The sequence below is a fragment of the Dipodomys merriami genome, unplaced genomic scaffold (genome assembly GCF_024711535.1).
Source record: "Dipodomys merriami isolate MVZ:Mamm:240054 unplaced genomic scaffold, mDipMer1.0.p SCAF_249, whole genome shotgun sequence".
Classification (NCBI taxonomy): domain Eukaryota; kingdom Metazoa; phylum Chordata; class Mammalia; order Rodentia; family Heteromyidae; genus Dipodomys; species Dipodomys merriami.
In genome coordinates, this window is record NW_027203926.1 from 1,260,277 (window position 1) to 1,288,008 (window position 27,732).

Below are 27,732 nucleotides of genomic sequence, written 5' to 3' on the forward strand. Positions count from 1 at the left end.
TTAATCGGTGCCCTTTCCTCAGAGTACATGAGACAGTCAGTGCTGGCCAGCTGGCCTCCTGACACTCCATGACACAGAGGGAGCGCCATCCAAGTTTACTTTCCATCCATCTATTTTTGAATCCTTTTAACACTTTATGAGAGAAAGAGAGAGAACAACAGAGCAGGCAGGCAGGCAAGCTTTGTTGAACCCCACAAAACTGTTGTACAGGGCCTGAAAGCTTGGGAGTAAACGCAATTTCTTTGGCACCTTGTCACAAAATAGAAACAGTGTTATTTCACCATATGATTAGTCTACAAAAACTCCACGCTCCGGCATACTTACGTATTTACAGAAAAGAGAGAGGTCTGTGCTGAGGATGTTTAGAGAGAACTAGGAATTCAAGCTGCAGCGGTATTAATGAGGATAGAGAAGGTGGGACGGCCCAGAGAACAAATGAACTGCTCTCATGAGTTTGGAAAGAGACAGCATAGCAGACACACAAATATTCCTCATTTCTTGCCTTGGCTGGATAACACGGCTGCAAAAGGTAAAGTTCTTTGCTCTTCTGGTTTTCGGGATCAGAGGTAACCTGGGGGCCTAGTACAGGTGGTCTCACTGCATCTGGGAATGAAGCCCAAGGCCCCAGGGAAAGACTCTCACCACGGTTACAGGCATCTTTACGGATGTGGGTGTCACAGAATAGCTTGGGAGAGTCAGGAGGAGGAGCAGGGGGCAGTTTTTCTGTGCTGGCTGTGGCTGTGTGAGGGATAAGGCTGGGAGCTGGTGCTCGAGTGCCTGCAGCCTCAGAGGGAGTGTCTTTGGCTGAATCACGTGCAACACACGAGTTTTCCAATGCTGCTCGGCAAATGTTATTGGATACACAAGGTACATATAAGCTGCTGATCTTTTTATTCCTGATGGCCTCATGACGTGGGTTAGAGCTCTTACTATAAACTAACCTAGTGGCTACATAGTGTTGCTGGTGTTGGGATGAAGCACTGGGGACCATGGAACCCAAAAGCAAGGGATCAGGACACACTGAATCTTTGGGAGGCAACCTAGTTGCCGGTGGGACAGAGATGGACTGGGGGTGTGAATGGTTCTGCTGGCAAGGGGTGCTAGGTGGGACATAAGGCTTTGGTGAGCTCATATAGAGGGAGTCCTTGGAGGTATTGTGGAAAGTGGGGGGCTGCCATGCAAAGCGGTCCTCTTGAGGGAGGGCAGGATGTGGGGGAGACAGAACCTTTAGTATTTTTCAAGACATAATATGAAATGGGGGGGCAAGGAAGAAAGGAAGAGGAGGGGAAATGGAAAGAAGGGTGGACATTAGAAACAATAGCATAATGTGACATGAAGACACAACAACTTTTGACACATTTTTAAGCAAATCCCCATGGCATCCACAGTTCTCTGGGCAAAGCAAAGGACTGACTCATACTCACCTGCAGAGGCTGGCCTGGCTCTCATCCCAGGAGGGCTGAGCCCATCCTAGAACAAACCTAGTCAACTCTGGCATCAGTTCTTGGTTGGCTGCCTCTTTATAGACCCCCTTGATTTAAGGAGGATACCCAAGGAGCAAATGCCAGTAAAGAGAAACCCAGAACTCCCCTTCCTTCTCCAACTCCCACCTCAAGATTTTTCCAAAGCTTAGAAAGTTTAAATCTATTAGATTCTTTTGAGTATCTTTCACTCTTTTTCTTTGGGAGAAAGAAAATTAAAACAGGACAAAACAAAACCACCCATTTTTTGTGTTCACAGGACAGATGTCTCCATTAAGATTCAACCCTCAGCTCCATAAACCTAACAAATTAACGCTCACTAAGAGGAAGACGCTAAAGGCTTAAAGTCCATATGTGTTCTTTCTCAGAAGAAACAATCTGATAGAATTATTTGAAAGAAAGGGCTGTGGGTGTAGTGCAGCAGTAGTGTTTAACCCCTAGTACCACATAAAAGGAAGGGGAGGAGAAAATAAAGGAAACAGGATATTAAAATGTAGGAAAAGAAAGAAACACTAAAAAGGGTAAACAGGTAAGAGATTTAAACAACATTTCATGACTCTGGATTGGATTAGAATATCAACCCAGAAACTGTAAAATAACCTATCTTTAAACTTAGTTTTCAAAAGGGCAGATGCAGTGGCTCACACCTGCCTATATTCTCAGCTACTCAAGAGGCTCAGCATTCAAGCCAGCCCAGACAAAAAGTTACCAAGCCCCTATATCAACCAATAGCTAGGTATGATGCACACCTGTCATTCTACCTATGTGGGTAACATAAATAGGAGGATCATAGTCCAAGCCCCCGCCCCCAACTTGATAACCAATCCCCCAAATAACAAAAGCAATGAATGGCTTCAAGTGGTAGAATGCCTGCCTAATTAATGCAAAGCCTGTCCAACCCCAATGCCATAAAAAAATAAAATAAAATACAATGAAAGTTTTCACAAATAACCTGGGAGAAAAAAGCAGCTATTTGAATTTTCAACTAACAGATGTCTGAATTATATCCTATCCACAGTACACACCTGATGATTAGTGGGATATAGAACCAGCCAAAACCACAAAAATGAAGAGTCCCTCTCTGGTATATAGCAAGAGCAAAAAGTTACTTGGCTCACTGAACTTGGACCAGAGGTTGCACATGTTCATAGACTACATGATGCTGTCCAGAAGCAAAATGCTTGGAACTAGCATAAACCAAGGGACTGTCAAGTAAACTGATATTGGCTTAATAAGTGAGCAAAACACCATTTTAATTTGGGCTTAGATTGACTTTTACTTTGAGCTCCAAAGTCTTGCAACTGAGCTCTTCTTACTAAGTATAAACTCATTTTCAATGAGTTTTTAACTTAATTCAGCCATGGCCATACATGGGAGCAGGACTGTATTACACCAGACATGAGCTCTTCCAGGGTTATGACTCTGCAGAGAGGACACTTCTGGAGTATCCACAATGCACTTAGAGCCAAAGGATTTTCTGTCTCATGGCTTCTTATAAACCAAAAGAAAGAGGACAGAACTTGACACAAAAGAGCTACTAGCAGTTTTACTGTAAATATTTTAGTAACCACAAAGACAGTTTGTATTACTGACTAGTGCCTACTAATAAAATTTCATTTTTCTTTTTGTAAGGTACGTCAGTGAATTAAAAAAATGATGCCTCTTGAAAACTTTTGTGTCTACAGTTTACATAGGTCTAGAAACTACCACTCTTCTCTGCCACTGGGGTCCACCATGCTGATGACAATGCCAGACAGGGAAACCTTGGTTCCAAGTTCCTAGGGAAGGGATGGCAGCATGTCCAGGCTGGCAGGATACAAGATTCCATTTGGCCAGTGGGTCTTCTGGGCCTTAATTCACACCTTATTAAGAAATGTTCAGACCACAGAGGTGTGATAGCTTTCTGCAGCTGAAACTAAGCCAAGGCTCTGCCCACTCCAGCCCAGCCCACTTTGGTCAATGTGTACTTAGAGCACTATGAAACCAAGAAGTTTGGCTATGTGGTGGTTCAAGTGGTAGTGTGCCTGCCTAGTAAGCACAGAGCCCTGAGTTCTAACCTCAATACCATTGGAAAAAAATTTAACCAAGCATCAGTGACTCCTGCTGATAATCCCAGCTACTTGGGAGGCTGAGATCAGGAAGATTATGATTCTAGGCCAGCCTGGACAGAAAAATCCATGAGACTCTAACTCTGCAGAAAAAGCTAGATATGATAGTGGGTGCTTACTATCACTCTATCCACAACAAAAGCCTAAAATAGGCAGATTACAGGACAGGTACACACCTGAATAGCAAGTGAGACCTTATATCAAAAATAATTATCATAGGGCTGGGAAGGTGGCTCAGTGGTAGAGCACTTGCCTTGCATGCCTGAGATCCTGGGTTCGATTCCTCAGCACCACATAAGCAAAAAGAAAAAAGCCAGAAGTGGAGCTGTGGCTCAAGTGGTAGAGCGCTAACCTTGAGCTGAAGAGCTGAGGGACAGCGCCCAGGCCCAGAGTTCAGGCCCTACAACCGGACCCCCCCCGCAAAAAAAATAATCATCATAAAAAAGTGCTGGAGGTATGGCTCTGTGGTAAATACCTGGTTAACAAATGTGAGGCCTGGAGTTCAAATCCTAGTAACCACACACACACAAAAAAACATCCTCATGTTTATATTCAGAGAACAAATCTAAGAGATAGTACATGATCTAACAGTTCTTGAAATTCAGAAGGCCAATTTTACACTGATACACAGAATAAAATCTTTTCATAGCAGGCATTTACTATACTAGCAGCAAGAAGGCGAGTGACCGGTGAGAGAATATGTAGTTGATAGAGATCTCATGGGATACTCACGATATTATACAGCTCATTCATGTAAATACCTTGAGGGCAATGTTAACACAGTGATCTGAACATAGTGCACAGAAAAAACAAGTTAAGGAAAATTTCTTTACTTCCCAAGCTTGCATTTTTTTTGTACATGCTACCAAGTAAGTACTCTACCACTGAGCCAAATCCTCAACCCTTCACATGTGTTTAAAATGATCTCTTGAGAAGAGATATTTACAAAGCCATACGAACTCTCCAGTTACCCTTTGAGCTAAGACCTGAGTGGTGGAAGACAACGGCTTTAAATTAATCAGTAGTGTTTTCTAATCTGGGCAGATCTGACTGTACTCATTCTTTAGACTGCTGAGAAGGAAGCATGTCTGCCACAAGTAGCACATTTATATCAATGGAAAAGTCTCAGAGCAGGAACTAGAAAGCCATTTTCCAGACCTCCCAAGTCCCTGTGTCTACAGAGGACTTCAGGAGGCCAGGCACATTCACAGATAGTGGGTATACTCAGGAGGAAAGCCACAGCAGAAGGCAGAAAGGCTCAGCTGTGCTGCTCAGAGCAAAAGGCAGGCAAGCGACCAACAACAGGCCTGGGAATTCAAAAGTCTACAGAGAAGGAAGATGTCAATCTTATTCCAGGAGCCCCTTCAGAAGGAGGCACAGGAAGGGGACAACACTGGGAATGTATTTCTGCAACAACTTTTTTTTTTGGTTAGTCATGGGGCTTGAACTCTGGGCCTGGGCACTGTCCCTCAAGGCTAGCACTCTACCACTTGAGCCACAGCACCACTTCTGGTTTTCTTGTGGTTTATTGGAGATAAGAGTCTCATGGAGTTTCTTGCCTGGGCTGGCTCTGAACTGTGATCCTCAGATCTTAGCCTCCTGAGTAGCTAGGATTACATATAGGCTTGAGCCACCAAGAACCCGGCTTACAACAACTTTTGAGTAGTTCCACTTCCTTTAAAAGAAGCCATGGAAGTGCTCCTCTATGTAAAAACATTCCTCATAGATTACCTTTCATCAACATGGCAAAGAATCAGTAGGGAAAGAAAGGAAGAAGATGAGGGTAGGGAGGGGCACCTAAAAAAGACCTAAGCAAAATGCTCCCAACTGCAAGTTGGGAAGAGCTGGATTAGGAAAGCTAGATTAGGAAAGTGCCTTCTGTCTACAGGCTCTAGGGCTGCTGGATTTAGGGCCTGGCCACAGCTACCTGATCTTAATCCATGAGAATATAGTTGCTAGAATTCTTACTGTCCCAGCTCCAGTTAAAATTAGCAGAATAAACACGAGATACTCTTCTGAATATTATACTCTATAGAGTTTAAAAATTAAAAAGCCTGAAACTTTTTCCTACTTATTCAAGGTTAAATGAACTCCCTTCAGAATATTTCTACATATATGTCAAACCTACAAAATACTAGGCCTATTTTCAATTACCTAACATAGATAGACTTCACCCAAACTTCTGTTTCTAATGACCCCCAACTCTTCCTTCTAAGTCTAGCCCTTGCAGAACGTTTCCAGAGTTAGCCAAAAGGCTTGAGAATTATCCTATAAGCCAGATGAGCAAGGAGGAAGTCACAAGTTTATGATACAAGGTACCACCCTCAGCTTTCACCCCGCCCATAGGCACACACCTACCTTGGGCTTGTCAGCAGAAAGGCTAGGATGCACACTTCTGTAGCCCTTGGCAGCAAGTGAAGAGGGTTGGGCATTCCCATTGGCATCAGCATTGGAAGAAAGTCTCCACTCATCTGTGATGAAAAATAAATAAATAAATACCTTATTAACTCAGAGGGAACAGTCTTCAACTTCATTGTAATTCAGGGGACCCTAGTGAAAAGTCAGTACAGCAAGAATGAAAAATAAGCCCTACCTGCTGAAGAATCCTCTGGCTCCAGGCCTGTATGTGAAGCGGAAAGGATGAAAACAAGAAGAAAAGGAGGAAAAGAGAAATGGTTACATTTGCGGGAAACTAGCATGAGTGATCCAGAAGGACGAAAATCCAGTACCCTGTTTTCTGACACAAAATGCCCTCAGTCACAATGGCCTGATTACCATAGGAACCCACTCTAAACCATGATGTGTTCTCAAGCACTGACCTTTGAAAATACAAGGCTCTCATTCACAGGAATGAAAAAACAATTGTTCCTTGACATTCTTATTTTACAGACAAAAAGGCAACTGAACTCTACTGTCCAGTCTGTACTCACTAACTCATTCCTCTCCCCCAAGCCTGCTATGGGCTCCAAAAGGACTGTTCCTCATTAGCAGGCTCAGCTAATTAACAGGCCCTAAAAAGGAAATGGCTAGGTTACTTCCAGGGGTGTTGGGTTAATGGTAGAACATGACTTAAGCCCAAAGGTAGCTGCTATGATGGGATTTTTTTCAGGGGAGGATGGAGGAAGAGGATCTTGCTTTTTGCTCTCACTATTAAATAAGCCACAGAAACACCCTGAAAGTTCATCATACTAAAATGTACACATATATCCTTCAGCCATTAAAACATTTTTATTGTTATTATAAAGGTAATGTACAGAGGAGTTACAGTTATATAAGTCAAGTAAAGAAGATATTTCTTAAGCTGTACACCAGTGGCTCCCGCCTGTAATCCTAGCTACTCAGTAGGCTGAGATCTAAGGATCAAGGTTCAAAGTCAGCCTGGGCAGGAAAATCTGTGAAACTCTTATCTCCAATAAACTACCAGAAAACTAGAAGTGATGCTGTAGCTCAAGTGGTAGAGCACTAGCCTTGAGCTGAAGAGCTGAGGGACAGCGCTCAGGCCCAGAGTTCAAGCCCCATGACCAACAACAACAAAAAAAGATTTTGCAGCCCTGAAAGACTCAGCCTTTCTGCAAGAAATATATACTTTATTCCTTACAGAAATATAATTTATTTCTGGCAGAAATATTTATTGTCTTTGCTCCCATATGCTCTTACATGGGATCTTCTCTAGCCTATGGCTATAAGCTTCCTGGTTATTTCATTATGTGTTCATTTCATTTTGGCTATCATCAGTTTACTTATTTTTTTTTAATTTTTTTGCCAGTCATGGGGCCAGAACTCTGGGCCTGGGCACTGTCCCTCAGCTCTTCAGCTCAAAGCTCTACACCACTTGAGCCACAGCACCACTTCCGGCTTTTTCTGCTTATGTGTTGCTGAGGAATTGAACCCAGGGCCTCATGCATGCAAGGTAAGTACTCTACCACTGAGCCACCTTCTCAGTCCTCAGTTTACTTATTAATTGAAAGATGTCAGTTCTTCTTAAGATCTTCAGATAGTTTTCAGTCTCAATGTGTTCTGGAAAAGCACTCAAGAGTTAGATGACAGGTTAAAAGCGGGTCTATTGGTGTTCTAAATCTTATTTGTTTGTCTTTTATTTATGCGGTATAGTAAGAGAATTAACTCTACCCAAAAAAAGAGGCCTAACTTTTGCCTTAGGTTTCTGGCCACTGCTATGTCCTTGGGATGGCACCACTGATAGGGATGTTTTTATTTGTCCGGGGAGTTAAGCCATACCAATGTGATTTAGAGTCGAGCTTTGAGCCAATAGAAGCTCCATCTCCTACTGCTGTGGAAGCAAGTCTGCCAGGTGATCCATGGAGGATGTACTGGAGACCCAACAATAACTCTGGTCACAAAGGCTCGGGTAAACTTCCTGTTGCAATACTTAGGCATACTTACTGTCATATATCAATACTGGGAAATAACATGGGGAGAGGACAACAGGAACCTCAGGGATTTCCCCAGATTCCACTCTACACACTGTTCCCTTAATTGGTTTTAAACCCTATTCTTTTCTTATAATAAGCCAAAACTGCATCTTTTTTAGCATCATCACTGAGCATAATAGTGGTTTGGAGAAACTCGTGAATTTGCAGTTGGGTATAAGAAGTGAGGGTACTTTCTTTTCTTTCTTTTCTTTTTTTATTGTGAAAATACCGTACAGGGGTTACAATTACATGAGCAAGGTAATGAGTACATTTCTTATCAAGCATTGTTGCTTCCTCCTTTGTCTCCCCTTACCATCCCTTCCCCTTCCCATCTCCACTCCCCCCCACCTTCTTTTTTTGGGGGGAGGGAGTCCGGTCGTGGGGCCTGAACTCTGGGCCTGAGTGCTGTCCCTCAGCTCTTCAGCTTAAGGCTAGCACTCTACCTCTTGAGCCACAGCGCCACTTCCAGCTTTTTTCTTTTTGCTTATGTGGTGCTGAGGAATCGAACCCAGGGCCTCAGGCATGCAAGGCAAGCGCTCTACCACTGAGCCACCTTCCCAGTCCCCCCACTTCTTATAGGGACTTTTCTTTCTGATTTCTCAGCTGGCCCTAATTCTTACACATGTACTCACTCATAAAAGATTGATTTAATGAGTATAGGAGGTACCTTTAACTATGATATGTCTGCTAATGCCATCCTGAGCAGTAAATATAAGAGTTAAAGCAGAGTTGATTGTGGACCTAAGAACCTTTTTTTTTGACAGTCCTGGGACTTGAACTCAGGCCTGGGCACTATCCCTGAGCTTCTTTTGCTCAAGGCTAACACTCTGCCACTTGAGCCACAGAGCCACATCTGGCCTTTTCTGTTTTATGTGGTTTTATGTGCAAGCTAGGCAAGCATTCTACCACTAAGCCATATTCCCAGCCCCAAGGACCCAAGAATCTTTATGTCTAAAGCTAAATAACCCAGTAGCACAGAATGAACAACCTGCAAAGGCTACTGGACTGACCTTGGTATCCAAGTCAGAAGCTGATGTGTCAAGCCAAAGGTCTTCAAGCCACACCAGAGAAGAACTTGGTGTTACACTCACTATCCCAAGTTCCCTGACTCCTCTGAAAACAAAACATTATAGCCTAGGATATAGTTAGAGTTGATCTGAATTGACGTGGCTAACACTCAGACCTAATTGGACAATGAGATCAACCAACAAAAAATAAGGTATAGAATCTTCTTCCAGGGATAGGGAGTCCAGTATTAAGATTACTGCCATTCTTTTCAGATGATTCTGATCCAAGAACTACCACAGTCCACCATCAGAGATGAAGAGGCTGACCAGGAAACTAAGGCCCACGACCTTGGATCCAGTTACTACTTGAAAGCAGTGGGTCTGCACAGTGGGTTTAAATTGGACCTCTTTCTAGAGGCATGGCTCAGCATTAAAGAGCTTGCCTAGCAAGTCCCTGAGTTCAAACCCCAATGCCATCAAAATATAAAAAGTAATAAACAATTGAGCAACTGGGCATCTCCAAGGGCTCCAACACAGAGGTTTGGCAATCACACTTGCTTTCCAAATTGGCACTAGCAATCCATCTCAGTGATGTCTTCACTTGGAGACTGACATCTCCCAAATCCACACCCGGGACTCTAAATTTCCAAGTATCTGTGAGATATTTTCTCCTAGAAGCTCTTCCCTTCTCAAGAAACTTAAAATGTCTAAAAAGGGAATTCTACATTTCTTTCAACATCCTCATCTCCACAAAAACCATGAAGATACAGCCTGAATCCTGTCTCTCTTTGAGGCCTATCATTTTGTCTTCACAAAGATACTTTTTCCCTGCTCTTCATCCCCACTGCTATCACACCTAGCCTAGGCCTTCCACACTTCAAACAAACATGATAGTAAACTTCTACCAGGCCTACAGCAACTTTATCATTAGGGCCTGGCTCTGTGTTGAATGCTTGAGACAGTTTCTACTTTACAGATGAGGAAAGTGAAGGTGAGCCTATATTGTCATACGCTCCAGAGTAAGTTCATTTCACCCTGCTTTATATCCTCAGATTCTCTCCCCCACCAGGCTTTATAATTTTAATAAGGGAATGAGATTTTGTTGCTCTTTCCTCTACTCAGACACAACTTGTTCCCTCCCACCCAGACTTTTAGAGTATGTCTTCAGTCGATGAGATTCTATTTGTGTGAAGTTAATTTCCAAACTTGCCAAAGTCATGAAGCATTTTGGCACCAGTGAAAAAGGCTTGGGAAACTTCTTGCTCAAGCCCTCATACTTTTCATGGACTTTAAAAGTTACTGTGATTTATCATAGCTAGAAAGGAGAACAGTGGCCCATAAGCCCACTCTTAACTCTTCCTCTATTACAACCAACTGCCTCTTGTCATCACCTACCTGCCTAGAGTTACTCTTTCCTCTTATTCCCCCTCTCTCTCCCTTCTTCATTCACTTCTCATTGTAAGTCCTACCGATGTGCTTAGCAGCTGGTATACAAGTAATTTACACTCATTTGGAATCAATTCTCTTAACTTATCAGGAGGAAGACAGTAAGATTACCAAAACATGTTCATGGCTGATAACTATCTTAATTCTTCCAAGTATTCTCATTTTAAAACAATTTAGTATAAATTTGTTGAAAGGGAGTTGGTGAAATCTTTTTCCATAGTTAGCTGGTAGAAAATTTTAAGGCACAGTACTAACCTAGGATGCAACAGCACTTCCCAGACTGCCTCAAATCCATAAATAGCTCCATAGCACAAGCCCTGCACAGGGTGGGAGAGGAGCACTTTGTTCTACACTAGTGCCAGCTTTAACCACTAGATGGAGCTCAAAGCTCCCTCTCCTTACCTCATTCTCAATCTGAGGATGGGGTTCTTACTGGGTCATGAGCTGCAGGTATGTCTTTGCCCTTTAGGTCATCCCTTAGGATTTTCTTGTCCCCACATGTTCTCTCTCTTGCGAGTGACTTTTCCAGTTAGGCTGAGTGTGACTAACTTGGGTGAGCTTTAGAAAGATATTATTTTGTCTCCTCATCCCCATATTACATACTCCCTCTGCTGCCTGGTCCTTACCCCAGGAGTGAGGCCTGCCACCTCTGCTTTCCTGGGAACTAGGTCCTGAGCTACCCACACATCTCAGTGCCCTGGCTTCTCCAGCCAGGGAGGGCCAGCCAAGTCACAGCCAGCCTCTCAGAATTGGATAAAAGCTCAGAGAAGACTAACCTTCAGCCCATCTCACCATGTGCTCCTCTGGCCCTAAGCCACCTCTGTCCATACAGAGCAGCCTGCAAAGCACTGGCTCGTGGAAAACTGAAGCATACCTGTCAGTCTAGAGCTTGTCCCATTTCCCATCACAGCAGAGACAAGAGCTAACAGTCTCAGGGTCTCTGAAGCCCAGCAGCCTCCCATCTTTCCTTTGTATCTGCACATTTCCTCCCAGTCTCAAGGACAGCACACCTGTCTTGCTTTTATTTTGTGGAGTTTCTGGAGGGCTTGCAGGACTACTGCTTGGGGTTTCCTTGTAGGAAGAGGAGGCACGAAGAGTCACCGCTCCTTTCCCAGTGCAGATTTTTGTAGGATCCATGTCTGTAAAGAAAACAAAAATCCAAAAGAGAAGCTTGAATCCAAGACCCCCGACATATTAAAAGGACAATCAGTTAGCAAATTGTTACAGCCAAGGAATGAGATGAATCTGGTGACAGCTATATAAAGTCTTCATACATATGTAGCTAATGAAAATTACTATGTGTGGTGGAAAGGACCAAATGACATTTCCACAAGTCTGCCACGAATCACTAGGTTAGGAGGAAATGGAAGCAGTTCTGAGTAAATGGGTTACAATATCAGCTGAAAACCTTTCAAAATGAAAGCAGGTTTATTCCTCTATTAAATGCAATTTAGGTTGGTGAGCAGACTTCAGGCTAGTTAGTAAGGCATGGTTCAAGATAAAGGTTATGAAAGACCTTTCAAGCTTCCAGGCCATCCTTCTTAGAAAAGAGCAAGTTGGCCACATGGAGAATTAAAAGCACATTCTGAGGACAATCACAGATCCTTGCAGTTCTTCACTAGGGGAAAAAAAGAACTGGTCCTTCTGTCAGCAGGTTAAGACCCCCGAAACAATGAGACAGGAGGCACTGCTCAGGGGTGAGAGCTTCCCATTCCAAATGCAATAGGAAACTCTGCACAGGATCCCACCCTCCCCCACAGCTTCATCAGAGCCTAGCAACAGAGACCCAGGCCATTTGTGAGAGTTCCCTTGAGAAGAATCTCAAGATACAGTCCTCCTCTTATTCAAAAGGGGTGCATTCCAAGACCCTCGATGGATGCTTTAAACTATAGACAATACTGACCCCTGATATGTTCTGGGTTTTCCTATACACACATAGAAATCTTGGATTAGCTTAACTTGTTAATAAAGCACACTAAAAGATTAACAACAGTAACAAGAAGTCACTATTCTGTAACTATACTATAATAAGTTAAAGTTATTGAAAACTTGTGAATTATTTCTAGAATTTTTCAACCACTTTTTTTTTGGGGGGGGGTCCAGTCATGGGGCCTGAACTCTGGGCCTGGGCGCTGTCCCTCAGCTCTTCAGTACAAGGCTAGTGCTCTACCACTTGAGCCACAGCGCCATTTCAGGTTCTTTTCTTTTTGCTTATGTGGTGCTGAGGAATCGAACCCAGGGCCTCAGGCATGCAAGGCAAGCGCTCTACCACTGAGCCACCTTCCCAGCCCAACCACATATTTTTCAACCACAGTTAAATGCAAGTAACCAAGAGCACATAGAAGTAACACTGCCACTGAGGGGCCTGTTAGAAGCTTCCAAAGGTCCAGATGCCTGTCCTCCAGGACTATCACTGCAAAGAAGGCTGGAAACTGGTACAAACCATGAAATTCCAGAAGGCCATGTGCCAAGTGGTTCTTTATGTGTAGTGGAACTAAGCTGAATTCCACACTTTTTTGTTTTTCAACCCGTTCACAGCCTGGATCCCTAATGTAAAGTTTCCATGATTAGGATTGTAGCTTAAAGCTCAGGTGTGTGTTTGTTTGGGCAGGATGAAGGCTTAACATATAACTTAGCAAAGCCTCTTTTCTCCTTGCTCTCCATTCCAGCAGCCTTTCCCAACAAGTCAGAACTAACATTAGTGCTGTGGAGGAGAACCAATCTGCTCCCATCAGTCCTCTTCCATGGAAAGCAGAGCACAAAACCCCACCATGCATGACAGCAGGCACCTCAGTCAGTATCTGACCATATCAAGAGGACAAGTGTCTGATGTCATAGAACTTCTAAGAAAACTAGCTCATGGTCATTTCAAAGACATGAGAGGCAAGCTGGGCAAATCTAATAGCTCAGGTGAACGTTCCTGGACAGGCTAGCTTAGCCCTGCCTCTGAAATCATCATGGGCTTTCCTTGGTCCCACTTGGAACAAAGGAGGCTGTGAGAAAGCTGACATCTGCACAGCAAGTACCCCCACCATTCTAAGAGGTGGGGATACTCTGGGAAACAGGCCTGAGCATCAGAGAGAAAAGCTGCTTGGCCTCTAAGGCAGTAACTTCAAATTTAAAGCAACTCAGTGGTTTCCTGTGAAGAAAGGTTAATCCTAGGAGAAACTGGACTGATTTTTACTATTAAGTGTCAATAGTTTCAAATCTCTAGAGAAAGCAGGAGAAAGCCGTGCATCTAGGTGTCATCTCAGCCTCTGTACCAAAGAAGAGAGGCCAATGCCTTCCCCTACTCGCTGGCTCCCAGAAACACACACATATGTGCTCACATGCACACACGCACTCACATGGAGGATGGGGAGAGGAAGGAAGAAAGGAAACAAAGGAAGTGAAAGGGAATGCTGCCTAAACCTGCGAGGATTAAGCCTCAGTGTATGTTAGAAGGAAAAAAGAAAGGAAGCCATGCATGATCTAACAATTAGAAACAACAGTAGGATACCACCCCAAATGAGAGGTACCTGAAGGGAGTACCAGGCCTGAAGTGTATTTCACTGTCTTCACAGGAATTATTTTAACAGCAGAAATAGAGCATGTGCGTAAAGGGTTGGTGGTTGCTGAAAACACAAAAGGGTAAATAGTGCATCCAGAAAGAACAGTTGGGAAACCCTCAGGCAGTTGAGGAACAGAACAGACAATAGGAGGAAATTGCCTACATGGAAAGAACAATACAGAGAGCAGTAGATGTAATCATTAAAAATAACCTGCTTTCTCTCTTCAGAGTTCTGAGCCAAGGCAGCAGAAGCCTTCCTTCCAACCACCACCCAAATACAGTTGGTCAGAGTTTAGCGGTGCCTCCTGCCACATCAGGAGCTTGCCAAAGCTCTGGACAAAGAGATGTGCAGAGACACAGATGGCCTGGCAAATGGAGGACAGGGAGTGTGGTCAGGGTCCCAGGAAACCCTAGAGAGAATGCTGGGTGGTTTACTTAGCACTGAGGGCTATGAGGAGAGGGCTATGGTCCAAAGGTTCCAGACAAGTATAGGAAGAACAGGAACAAGTTCACACAAGTTGCCTGGTCCCTTCAGCCCTCACAGCTGCTTCCCCCAGATCATATCTTCTAGGGGCCATGTGCCCATTCTGACAACCACTGCCCTTTGGCCCAGAGCAAATCAGAACCTCCATCTGTTGGGAAGCAGATGGTCTTACTTAAACCCACACTCTCCTGAGAAACAGGTGCCAAGTGTCCATGTGCATGCCCAAGACTCTGGGCAGTACCTCAGTACACAGTGCTGGATCCTGACATCCAGCTGAACTATCACAGAACAGGGATCACTGCTTAGGGCATGAGAAAAGCTGCAGTCCTCAGTCCACCATGATGCTCATGCTTATTCATCTGCCCTGCCCCTGAGTTCCCTGCCTGCCAAGCCTCTCATCTCTGTGGTGAGCACATCTCCATGCCTTTGTGAGCCTTCCCCATCCTCTCTCACAGTGGCAACACATAAAGAATGGAGTCTAAGTAGCTCCAGAGCCACAGATTAACAAGGGATAGGCCTGCTTGGAAATTAAAGAGTTTCTTTGTTGAATTCACATTATGCTGGTGTGATTATTGAGGTTAGGAGAGGGCCAGGAGGTACCCCAACCATGAATAGTGTCCCTCCTAGCCTATTATACTGCTAATCCATAAGGAAGTCTTATGGAATATGACTATCAAAAAGTAAGTTCAGCTGAGCACCAGTGGCTCATGCCTGTAATCCTATTTGCTTAGGAGGTTGAGATTTGAGGATCACTGTTCGAAACCAGCCCAGATAAGAAAGTCTGTGAGACTCTTATCTCCAATTAGCCTCCAAAAAAGTCAAAAGTGGATCTGTAGCTCAAGTGGTAGAGTGCTAGCCCTGAGCAAAAGCTCAGACACAATACCTGGCCCTGAGTTGAAGCCCTAGGACCAGCAGCAGAACCACAACCACCACCCCTCCCCTGCCAAAAAAAAGTTAAAGAAAATGATAAAGCCAGGAGCTGGTGGCTACATCTATAATCCTAGCTACTCAGGAGGCTGAGATCTGAAGATCACAGTTCAAAGCCAGCCCAGGTAGAAAAAGCCATGAGATTCTTATCTCCACATAACCACCAGAAAACCAGAAGTAGAGCTATGGCTCAAAGTGGTGGAGTGCTAGAGACCCTAAGTTCAAGCCCCACAACAGACAACAACAACAAAAAGATAACTCCATGCATTAAAAAAAACTTCTATAGTAATCCTACTTGCTGTAACTTATCACCTGGGAGAGTGACTGGGTGGAAGATTCTTGTAACAGGTTTCAGAGGAAGAAACAAGAGCTCAGTGAACCATTCTGCCACTCCATTCTCAAATGCAGAGGCTTAGTCTAGAGGTCCTGGCTCCAGGTTCAGTGACCTTCAAAAGCTACCTTGATGACCTTCTGGTTACACCAGCCCCCTTTTTCCAGCCAGCTAAAGATGAGTCTTAACTCATGAGTGAGTAGAACTCACCTCTGCAGACCACTCTCTTCATACCACCTTAGTTCTCTTGTGTAAATGAATTTACAAGAACAAAGCTGATAGTCCCAGCGTCCACACTTCTCACTGGATGCTTATGTACCCCCTACAACCACTGCACAAGCACTGCCCCTACATTTTCCCTAAGTGAATTTAGTTAGATTGCCCAAGACCAGGGAGGCAGGGAATGAGACAGCATAAGCCACCTGGGCTCACTGGTCCCCATCTCCTATTCTGTGTCTTTTCTCTTCAATAGCGTCCTTCTAAGTCCACAACTTGCCTTGTCTCAGAAGGAGTACTTGGCTATACCAGATGTAAGTTACAAAGGCCAAACATGTCAAACTCTCTGAAGTATTCTTTGGGAGCTGTTGTGTCTCCCCACACTAGGAGTTTTGTTCACAAGATAATTGGACCCAGGATGAGAAAAGCAGGAATAAGTACTGCAGATCATCAAACTGCCACAAATTCTGGCACTTATCTGTAGATAAGAGAACTCAACCCTCAGAGATAAAAGCCTCCCCCTCCCCCAAAATGTCTCTGTTGGTGGGAAATAAAACCAGAATTGAACCTTATCTATCTCATTACTAAAACTCAAATGCCATTACCCACATGACAAAAGTGATACAAGGTCAGGATAACCTCAAAAGGTCATCTTATCCATCATTTATAGCTCTTGTTATAAAATTTTAAAAACTGAAATTTTGAGGGCTAGGGTAATAATTCAGTGAATAGCACCTGCTTATACACTGAACAACTATATACTACAATATTGGTAAGAAAAAAATATGAGGAGATGCATAAAGCTAACCCCACTAAAACAATTTAATGATCTGGAGTCTTGCTTCACAGAGCTGTGAACAAGTCCCTGTTTATTACAAGCCAAGGTAAAATGCTGAATGTGAGATTTTAGGCTGGTGAGTGCCATAGGGACCATGAATACTACACGCTTGCGACCATGTTTGCCCCATTATCACAGTGGCCTTTTGAACTAGGGACAGCTTTCAATACCTAACTTCACAGTAGGAAATGGGAGTTTTAACCGTAAGAAGCAAGAACATGCTCCAGGTCTCAGAAAGACAATATAGCAACCAGCTTTCCAGTTTGCAACCTGTTTAAGCCAACGATGTCCTTCCTAGGCAGGTGAGGTAACCCTAGCCCAAAATAGCCTGCACTTTCTAGAAATGCTTTTTTTTTAAAAAATTGTCTGTCCTGGAGCTTGAACTCAGGGCCTGGGCACTGTCCCTGAGCTTCTTTTGCTCAAGGCTTGCACTCTACCTCTTAATCCACAGCACTACTTCCAGCTTTTTCTGTGTATGTGGTACCAAGGAATCGAACCTAGGGCTTTATACATGCTAGACAAGCACTGTACCACTAAGCCACATTCCCAGCTCTAGAAATACTTTTTAAGCCCAAGCTGGATGTCTCTTAATGAAACTTACCTTTGTCTTGCCCATTGCTGCTAGATGCTAAGCCATTCACAACAGCTTTAGAAGTGCCAACATCACATTCTAAAAGAAAGAAAAGGCATGAGGCTATGGCACCATCTACTGAGTCCCACAAGGTACATGGTGCTGGGAAGAGAGTGGAGAGACAGCAGAAGAGTCCTGTCCTTACATTCCTCTCAGTGACTCTATCCACTCCTCCCTCTGCCCCCCCCCTCCCACTCCCATCAGCTTTCTCAGGTCGGGGATAAACTCCCCAGGCCATCATGGGAGAGGTCTGAAAATCATCTGTGGCCTGAATCAGGCAGGGTATAAAAGCTGTTTGGAGATGGAAGTGATAAAAATTTGCTTCCCCCTGGTATGACTGCTTAGCCATCATTTTAATAAAACCTATCTAGCTCCCTCAAAATGGCACCCATGTCCCACTTGTTAAAGTCATTCTGTCCTATCCATGAAGTGATTTTAGACAGTACCCATCCTTTCCTTTGTCTATTTTTATTAGCTATAACTAAAGTAAAAGGAATTTTAGCAAAGTGTTTAAAAATCAATAAACCTATCATCTCAAACTTAAGCCAAGTATGCTGTTATTCAACAGCTCTGCCTCCACTCCACTCCACCCTCGTTGGGTGACCGTGGACTAATCATTCACACTGCAGGCCTCAGGCTCCCCATCCATATAATGGAGACATTAATAAGCAGTTCGATCTTTGTAGATTTCCAGGAGAATGATACAAGATCGTGTAATTAAAGTACTTCCCTCAGTGACTGGCAGCTCAGGCCCAAGTTGAAATAAATATAATGCATCATTTTCATGCTGCTTTTTCCAGTAAAGGCACAAATACATACTTGCTATGTGGCCACTGTCTTTCTAAATGATCATTTTAGAGTGGCATACCATCCAATCAAGAAAATATACACAGTGTACTTGTGCTTTCTCCACCTTCACAGAGGTGCTATTTTTGTTTCCTTCAAATTAAGATAGAAATTCCCAAGGCGAGGATCATCAGGTCAAAGGCCCAGAGTTTTGGAATCTTCCTAGGCAAAGCCTCCTCCCAACACCTGCCTGAGAGATTCTGAGTGGAAATCCCATGGGCGTTGCCGCACCCTTGCCCTTCTTCCAGGCCTGCCCTTCCTCCTCCCGCCCTGTAAATGCCAGATGCAGCAACACTACCTAACACTAAACCTGAGATTGGAAGAGCAAAATACTTAGGTTGCACATCCAAAGTTAAAGAACAATAAAAGCTCCAGCATATTTTTTTTTTGGCGGGGGGAGGTATCAGCCCCTAGGCACTGTCCCTATGCTTCTTTTGCTCAAGGCTAGCACTCTACCACTTGAGCCACAGCGCCACTTCGGGCTTTTTTCTGTTTACATGGTACTTAGGAATTGAACCCAGGGCTTTATGCATTCTAGGCAAGCAATCTGCCACTATGCCACCTTCCCATTCCATACACATAATTTAAAAGCAACAAAAGCTGAGTTACAAGTTTTAAAAAGCAGTACTTGGAAGAGGAAGGGTGTGCAGCTTTTTCATATAGAGCCAACATATTTGGGAAGGAGGGAAAAGCCAAGTACTTCTCTTCACTCTTCACAAAGAGAACAGAGAAAACTTACAGATGGAGAACTTATCCACCATGCCATAGGCACTGGGTTCAGCACTTGAGGAGCATAACTTCATTCAATCCTCATGGTGCTTTAACTTCACCTAGAGTTGTGGGCATGGCACTCAACCTCTTTGTTTCAGTTTTGTCACTTACACTGGGTTGAATGCCTTTCTAGAACCTTGCAGCCCATGCCACATACAGTACAGTATATGAGGCTGGGCTATGGCCCTGAGCTGCTCTACCTCACAACTCTCCAACCATACACAATCCAACACAACTTCAGACTGTAAGGAAGTATGTAAGGAAGTGGAAAGGGCTTGTTTTTAATCTATGGAGGTTTCCAAGTGTACTCAACACAATACAGGTTAGGAGACCCCCTGAATGAGAGACCCACATAGTCATCCTCCCCTTCCCACCAGCCCCCTCACCAGGACCTGCTCAGAAGCAACCAAACAGGGCTTTAGTCTTCAGATGGAAACTTCTGGGCTGGAACACTGACAAATCTTAGCTTCACACCCAGCAGGGATCAGTTCCCCTCTGTCTTCCCTGCCCTGCACTTTCCACCCCAGCCCAAGACTAAAAATATTCAAAACTAACCAGTTGTTTAGATCATGATTTTTAAAAGCATAAGCAAAGCCCGGATGAAGGAAGTGTTAAATTAGTTCTCACTCTAGGTCCATTATGGTCAATCTTGTCTAGTTCTGCAGCGGTCACATGGATTAAGAAATGCCACTGAGGTGTATACATATGTCAAAATATATCAAATTTCATACTTAAAATAGCTACATTTTACTGTGCACCAACTATATCTCACTAAAAAGAAGGATGGTTATTATAAAGAGCAGAACATAGTGTACCCAAAGTGTATATAGCATATTGAGAGATAGTGTAGGTAATCAAAGCATCATTCACAATTTAGGTGGCAACCATGACTTTTCGGCAAATTTTTGGTGTTCAACTAGGTTTTGAGAAATAAAAAATAAAATGCTATTGAGGACTTCAACATTATGTGGGACATCTGGGTAAAGTGCCCAGTTATGTAGATGTGACCAGAGAAAGGCAGGATTGAAAGTGACTTACCAGAGCTCATGGTGGTGTCAGGACAACTCTTCTACAACTGGGGCTCTGACTGCTCTGCAGAAAAACAAACACCACACAATGGAATCAATGAATGGCAGGTTCAAGATAAATCCCCATGGCTTGCATTAAAAGTGCAAACACTGTAACCCTTAATAAACCAGGGCTAAACTAGATGACACTTGGCCAGGCTCCTGGTTTGTGGCTGGTAGTGTACTTTTGTGGCCCTGGGCACATCATTCAACCTCTTTACCTTGGTGTTGCCACCCATACTGGGTTTAGATGCCATCCCAGACCTCCTCTAGTTCTAAGTCTACCAAAAATCTTAAGTTATATGAATGCATCTGGTTGAAGAAGAACACTTAGGAAAGTAGAAAGCACATTTTAGAGGAAGAGGAAGAGGAAGAGGAAGAAGAAAAGAAGAAGAAGAAAAGAAGAAGAAGAGGAAGAAGAAGAAGAAGAAGAAGAAGAAGAAGAAGAAGAAGAAGAAGAAGAAGAAGAAGAAGAAGAAGAAGAAGAAGAGGAAGAAGAAGAAGAAGAAGAAGAGGAGGAGGAGGAGGAGGAGGAGGAGGGGGAGGGGGAGGGGGAAGGGAGAAGGGGGGAGGGGGAGAGGGGAAGGAAGAGGGGGAGGAGGAGAGGGGAAGGAAGAGAGGGAGGAGGAGGGGGAGGAGGGGCAGAGGGAGGGGGAGGAGGGCAGAGCTAGGGGGAGGGGAGGGGGGAGGGGGAGGAGGTAGTAAAACCACAATACAAATTGATTACCAGAAGTACAAGGAAATGTCCTAAATGCTTTTTGTATGTAAATTCACCTGATCCTTAACCTATGAGGTAAGTACTAATGAGTTAGTGAAGAGCAGGTGGCTGTTATACACAGGGGTCTACTTCTGGACTCTGTTTAGTTCCATTGACTAATCTACCCAATAACTCACTGATTTGCGACTACAGTTTTAAACCATCTTGAAATTAGTAAATAGGAGTCTTCTAACTTCATCTTATACAAAACCATTTGGGCTATTTTGAGCCCTTGGTATTTTCATGTGAGACTTTAAATTGTCTTATTAATTTCTACCATTTCTTAAGTCTGTTATAATTCTGATTAGGGTTTTGTTGGCTCTGAGATCTAGACAAAACTAATAATTTTAGCAATATTGAGTCTTCCAATGCATAAAGACTCAATGGCTTGTTTCTGACTTGTTTCTCTCAGCAATGTTGCATAGTCTTCAAAGTAGAGGTCTTATATATAGTTTGAAGAGTGAGGCCACAACTGAATATATCTGCAGGCTATATAATTAGAAAAGTAAGTCTTTGGGATACACAGAACCTTTACTTATTTAGTTAGCCAGTACTAGGACTTGAACTCAGTGCGCCACCCTTTTTTTTTTTCTTAAGGCTGGCACTCTACTACTTGAGCCACTGCTCTACTTCCAGGCTTTTGTTAGTTAACTGAAGATAATAGTCTCATGGACTCTGCTGCCCTAGCTGGCTTCAATCCATTATCCTCAGATCTCAACCTCCTCAGTAACTAGGATTACAGGTGTAAGTTACCTGCAGCCCTCTTCAGAACCTTGATACTTATAGTCTGAAGAGCAGCAGCACTGGCATTAGCCAAGAGCTTAGTAAAAATTAAGGTAGAACTTCCACATCTCTTGAGTAGGAATCTGAATCTTAACAAGATCCCAGGTTGTCTTCTTTGTTCTTTAAAGTGTTGGCAGCAATGATGTAGAGGAAATTCCTGGTTCCTTTTGTAATGGGATTGTCAAGATAGGACGTGGGGTCTGCACAGGAAACATACTTTAGTTTCCTTTTTTAACAAGCTGAAATTGGACATTGGTTTCCTTTGGGTTGCTTTGCTCACTGTCTTTGGAACTGCCAGAGTAGAATGGTAGGAATTGAAAGTCCTAAGTCCTCTCAGCCTATATAAGCAGTGACTTGCTTCTATCACTGGCAAATATACCTGAGTACCATCTGATGTTCACCAGCCGCCTCAGGCTGTTCCCTAAGCCGTGAGGATATTTGTTCTTTCAATCCAACAACTCACCACCTGCTGTGTACTACATGGCTTCCAGCCCTAGAGTTATATGCTCAATTTGCCTCTCAGGCCAAAAGGACTGGTTTGGAATCAGCAGCAAAAGCTTCCATTTTAGATGTAATTTTATGATCAATTTTATGATGGTAAGGTTTTATTTACTCAATTTTTAAAGCATGGTTGAAAAACTCTTTTTGATTCAACTATGAAGGTATCTTAGTAGGAACTATTTTTATTCCTTTGCAGTCCTTTCTAACCTTTAGATTCATAAATAGCATTTACACAGTTGTAAGCCCATGTGGACAGCTTTGTGATCTAATTTTTTTAAACAGCTATTTCATGAGCATTTTTCTGGATTTTGACACAGTCAGCATATCTATTACTTTAATGGTTGTATACTATTTCATTTTAATAGCACTTTATGGTCCATTTACCAATTCCCTCTGTAGAGTTTAGTTTAATTCATCTTAATTTTTAAAATAAGTACAAAGCACAAGGCAACTTAGGCTAGGATAGAAATGAATAGAGATGATGTAGGTATCTTATGAACCAAGCTATACTCCTCAATATAGAAATTACTAACTTCTAAGTGCTAGTCCACGCTTCCTTACAAACTAAAGTAGTTATGGTCAGGGATAAGATTCAGAACATGAAAAGCAAAAAAAGGTTCCATATCTTAGCTATAGTAAATAATGCTGTGATAAACATAGTTGTGCTGGTAGCTTTAGTATGGCCTTGTTTGTGATCATTTGCCCAAAAGTGGGATTGCTAGGTCATATGGGAACTCTATGTGGAGTCTTTTTTTTTTTTTTTTTTTTTTTTTATGTGGAGTCTTTTGAGGAACGTCCATACTGCTTTCCAAAGTGGTTGAACAAGTTTACACTCCCACCAACAATGCAGTAGAGTTCCCTTTTGGCCACAGCCCCTCCAGCATGTACTGTTATTAAATTTCTTGATTAAAGCCATTCTAACTGGGGTAAGGTGGAATCTCAATGCTGTTTTGATTTGCATTTCTTTGATATGGAACCAACCCAGATGCCCCTCAGTAGATGAATGGATCAAGAAAATATGATATATATATGTATATATATATATATGTATCACATACACACACACACACACACACACACACACAATGGAATTCTATGCCTCCATCAGAAAGAATGACACCGCCCCATTTGTTAGGAAATGGAAAGACTTGGAAAAAATTATATTAAGTGAAGTAAGCCAGGCCCAAGGAAATATAGGTCTCATGGTTTCCCTTTTTTGCAATAACTAGTATATGTCTAGGACAAGCAGAAAAAGTCAAAAGCTATGTACAATTGACCATATAAGATGATGTTAAGCGAAACGAACCCCAAGACAGGGACACAAGAGGTTTTATCTTTGTCGCTGTTCTTCTTAATGTACTTATAATGTAACTATGTGGTTTTTTTTTTTGTTTCTTTTGTATGTTCCTCCCACATGGTATAACTTGTTTTCACTGTATTTGATTCCAGTGCCCTGCATCTTGTATATACACTTCACTTTTCTAATTTGGGGAGGGGAAGGGAAAAAACAAAATGCTTAAATAGGGATACAGGTTGACCCACTGTAACAATGAGATGTACAAAACACTATGTTGAAAACAAAGTTTACAACTTCAGTGGGGGGTGGGTGTGAGGCTGGGGGGCAGGGAGTAGTTGGGGAGGTGGGGAAGGGATGGTAGGGGAAAAACAAAGGAGGAGGCAACAATGCTCAATAGGAAATGAACTCATTACTCATGTAACTGTAACCCCTCTGTACAGTATTTATACAACAAAAAAAAGTATAAAAAATTTAAAAAGCAAAAAAAGGATGGGAACATGGCTCAAGTGGTAGAAAGTCTGCCTGTTAACTGCAAAGACCTGAGTTCAAATCCCAGTGCTGCCTACATATATGCCTATACATACCAGCACTTTTGTCAGACACATGCACGCATGTATGTCTGCATGTGTGCGTGTATGTATATGTTTATAGACACACACCATCATTTTTGTTATAAATGTTCACTAGATTGCAGATGTAAATGTAGTAGATTGTAGATTATAGATGTGGCTGACATTGATTACTTAGTGGTTAGGTGGTGACAGGGTAAAAGAGAATAGATACAGCATGTTACGAAACTATTTCAATATTTTAAGAAGTAGTGTGACACCGGCAGGGGACAATGATAACACAGGTAAGCACCAGATCTGCATAGAAATAATTTTTAAGTAATAGGTTCTGTAGCATAGTTCTGAAAGCATAAAACAAAATGGAAACTAGCAGCAAGGGCAGCAGCGGCAGCCGCACCATAACATCCTCCTCCGACCACTCCAGGGCCTGATTCTGGCTCTGATTCTAGCCACCTCAGCTCCCTTGGATCCTGTTTCAGTTCTGAGTGCTCCTCTCTAGCCTTCCATGATCTCCTTAACTACTCAATGTCTTGCCAATAAGCCCCTTTTTTCAGTTGGAGGTCATATAAAGTGGGTTCTGGTTATTTGTTAGACAGACCTTTGAGCACTAAAAGATGGGAGGGAGGAGTCTTGAAGATCTCTGAAGAGAAGACCATTTCTCTCTTAGAAGTGAGGTTGGTCAGACCTCAATCACAAGGACACGACAATGGTTTTATCTCTAGATCCCCAAGAGCATACTCACAATTCAGGCAGCAAGATGTGCCTAGGCCAAAATGAAGTCCCTGCTGTTTTTTTAGAGATAGTACAAGATGTTTCGATCAGATTTGGAACTGGAGAGTTTGTTTTACATAAAAACCTTTGACACATGATTTATTTTTAAATAAAGCTGTAAAGAATTTGATTGGTGAACTACATGATAGCACATCTTTGGAATGTCTCCCACACATCCCTGCAAAGGAATCAGACACCTTTGGGCAAAAGCCAAAAGGAAGAACAGTGTCATCTAGTGGCAAACCATATAACTGCAAGTAGAAGTTATCCCCTAGTGGGTTGCAAGAATTTTTAGTGTCATAGCTAGGGTGGGCCAATGAGGGTCAATCCACCACACTGTTCAACACCTTAGACTGTCTGGCTCTCACATATTTGGTCAAAGCACTACAGCATCAACACAGTCAATCCAATTGAAGAACAAGATATGAAGTGCTCAGGGGTGTTAAGAATGATACATAAAGGTAAGTAACATTTCTTCCCGGTCTCTCCCTACTCCACAACCCTATAATCTTAAGACAAATTTTGATCACAAAGAATGAGTAATTATTAAAAGCAAAACTTACAATGAGGTTTCCTACTTAACTAGGTTCAAATAACTAATTGTAGACTGTTTACTAGTCAAGTAAAGAAGGCGGTGCTCATATGGATAGTTTGGGGAATATCTGACTAAGGTGAAACTGAATTTGTAGAAATGAAGTCAAGGTCCAGCAAAGATTCTTGTAAGAGAATGAGCCCTTAGTTACCCATTTACATGGCATGCTTTAGCTTTTGTGTGTGATGATGACATGCTTCTATATTTCCTTCCTGTCCCCAACATCAGTGAGACAGTGTCCATCCTAGCCCTGAGTATGCATTGATACTCAGTCATGGACTTTGCCCTCATCATTTTATTCAGCCTTGAGAACCTATTTTGAAGTTTCACCTTCAAAATAACCAAGATCTTCCTCAACTACACTGTAGCTGCTTAAAAGGGAGTTAACTCCTCATTCAGACAAACCCAGGATAATACTCAGTCTTTCAAATCCAATCTAGAACTTCATTTTATGTATTTGCAGCTACGTCCAACAGGCCACAGAATAATGCTTGGCCTTGTTTCTTTGTACTTTGCTGATCCTACCAGCACGAGAGCCATGTTTCTCCAATTTTTCCACTGCTCCTTCTCAAATTCTATTAATGTCATTTTTCTTCAAATACACTCTCTCCACTATTGGAGGGTGTGTAGAACACTCATTAGAAAGCCAGAAAGGATAAACAGAGTCGCTAACACTTCCTTTCAAGGAGAAAGAAACTAGGATAAACTTGACCCTGACATTAAGTCCAGTGTGGAATCCCAAGACACAGCTGTGGGGCTCAGAACACAACAGGCTGATAGTCGTTGTGAACAGACTGATGTTTCTGGAGAGGGAGCAAAAAGAAAATATATCAGAAAGGCCAACCCCCACATCCTCCATTTCCTCCTGGAATTCCTCCAACTCTGTTTCCGTTCTAACCAATTATCTGAAATGGCCTTCAGAAAGGCTTCCAGCCAACACATATGGCCAAGTCCAACAGTTCCTGTACTACTCAAGGCTCCATAAGTTTGTCTATCTACTGCTATTATGACAGTTAACTCCTTCTATCTCCCCACAACACTTTCTGGTACTAATTTCTAAATATCACTGTGAGTTGACTTACATTGGGTGATGAGTGGAGCCTCTTTTTAGAACAGGGCCTCTGTAGTTCCTCTAGTTTAAGAGCCATGGTTCTAACTAACTGGTCCTTGCCACATGCTTACTTCCTTGAAGATTTTCTCTGGAACATTAGAAGTGGAAGGAACTATGCAGATACTTTAGTCCATTTCCTTGATTTGAAGGTCTTATAAAGCCCCTAAGGCTACTGATTGGAGAACCCTACTCCCTCACTCCCCTGTCACTTCAACCAGAGCAAATGTGCTTTTGATCGTGTGGGGGGGGGGGGGTACTGGGGCTTGAATTCAGGGCCTCTGTGTGTGTGTGTGTGTGTGTGTGTGTGTGTGTGTGTGTGTGTGTGTTGGTACTGGGGCTTGAATTCAGGGCCTCAGGCTCCTGCTTATCTTTTTATGCTCAAGGCTGGCAGTCTACCACTTAAGCCACATCTTCCATTTCCAGCTTTTTACTAGGTAACTGGAGATCAGCATTTCTCAGATTTGTCTGCTCAGCTGGCTTTGAGCCATGCTCCTCAGATCTCAGCCTCTTGAATAGCTAGGATTACAAATGTAAGCCATTGGTGCCAGGCTCAAGTCTGCTTTTTTGTTGATTTCATTCAACAATGAAATCAGACATACAGAGACATACGTAAAGGAGAGAAAGAGGGGGAGGGGAGGGAGATGGAGATGGAGACGGAGACACAGACAGATAGGGAGGGAGGGAATAAGTGGGGATAGAAGAATAGATGGACAGACTAAAACAGTGCTTGGTTAAGGAGAGACCAAAATTATCTAAAATGCTGTGATTGAGGCTGTCACAGGATTTTAGGATGAGGGGTGTCTCATTTAGGTATGATATAACCAGATCATCCCTTTAGCAAACTAGTCTACTGTGTAATGTCATTGCAGAAAGACAGAATATATATTGCATGACATATATTGCATGAGAAAGAAGGTATAAGCTGGGTGCCGGTGGCTCACGCCTGTAATCCTAGCTACTCAGGAGGCGGAGATCTAAGGATCATGATTCAAAGCCAGCCCTGGCAGGAAAGTCTGTGAGACTCTTATCTCCAATAAACCACTAGAAAAAACTGGAAGTAGCACTGTGGCTCAAGCAGTAGAGCGCTCACCTTGAGCTGAAGAGCACAGGGACAGCGCCCAAGCCCAGAGTGCAAGCCCCACGACCGACAAAAACAAAATAAAACAAACAGAAAGAAGGTATGGATAAGTAGGAAAATGTTCAAAGGTTCAATAAAGT

The 27,732-nt window shown here is 43.0% G+C and overlaps 1 protein-coding gene and 1 long non-coding RNA gene across 30 annotated transcripts in view; one reads left to right on the forward strand and one right to left on the reverse strand.

Annotated features, from left to right (window-relative positions):
* LOC138836115 (sorbin and SH3 domain-containing protein 1) overlaps positions 1-27,732 on the reverse strand; it is a 238,505-nt gene that overhangs the window by 90,074 nt on the left and 120,699 nt on the right. For 12 of the 29 annotated variants that reach the window (XM_070034614.1, XM_070034630.1, XM_070034609.1 and 9 more), the window contains exons 3-8: positions 20,105-20,158; positions 17,420-17,488; positions 13,991-14,086; positions 11,483-11,611; positions 6,183-6,209; positions 5,948-6,060 (exon numbers count right to left, since the gene is read on the reverse strand). In XM_070034614.1, the coding sequence (XP_069890715.1) occupies positions 5,948-6,060; positions 6,183-6,209; positions 11,483-11,611; positions 13,991-14,086; positions 17,420-17,488; positions 20,105-20,114 (444 nt within the window). In that variant the 5' untranslated portion in view covers positions 20,115-20,158. Of the gene's footprint in view, positions 1-502; positions 1,226-5,947; positions 6,061-6,182; positions 6,210-11,482; positions 11,612-13,990; positions 14,087-17,419; positions 17,489-20,104; positions 20,159-27,732 lie in introns of all 29 variants that reach the window. The other 17 variants (XM_070034617.1, XM_070034606.1, XM_070034626.1 and 14 more) reach the window with 4 other exon arrangements.
* Positions 415-9,615, forward strand: LOC138836118 (uncharacterized). Its single transcript, XR_011374906.1, has 3 exons — positions 415-529; positions 7,356-7,499; positions 9,300-9,615. It is a non-coding gene; the product is annotated as an uncharacterized lncRNA (long non-coding RNA).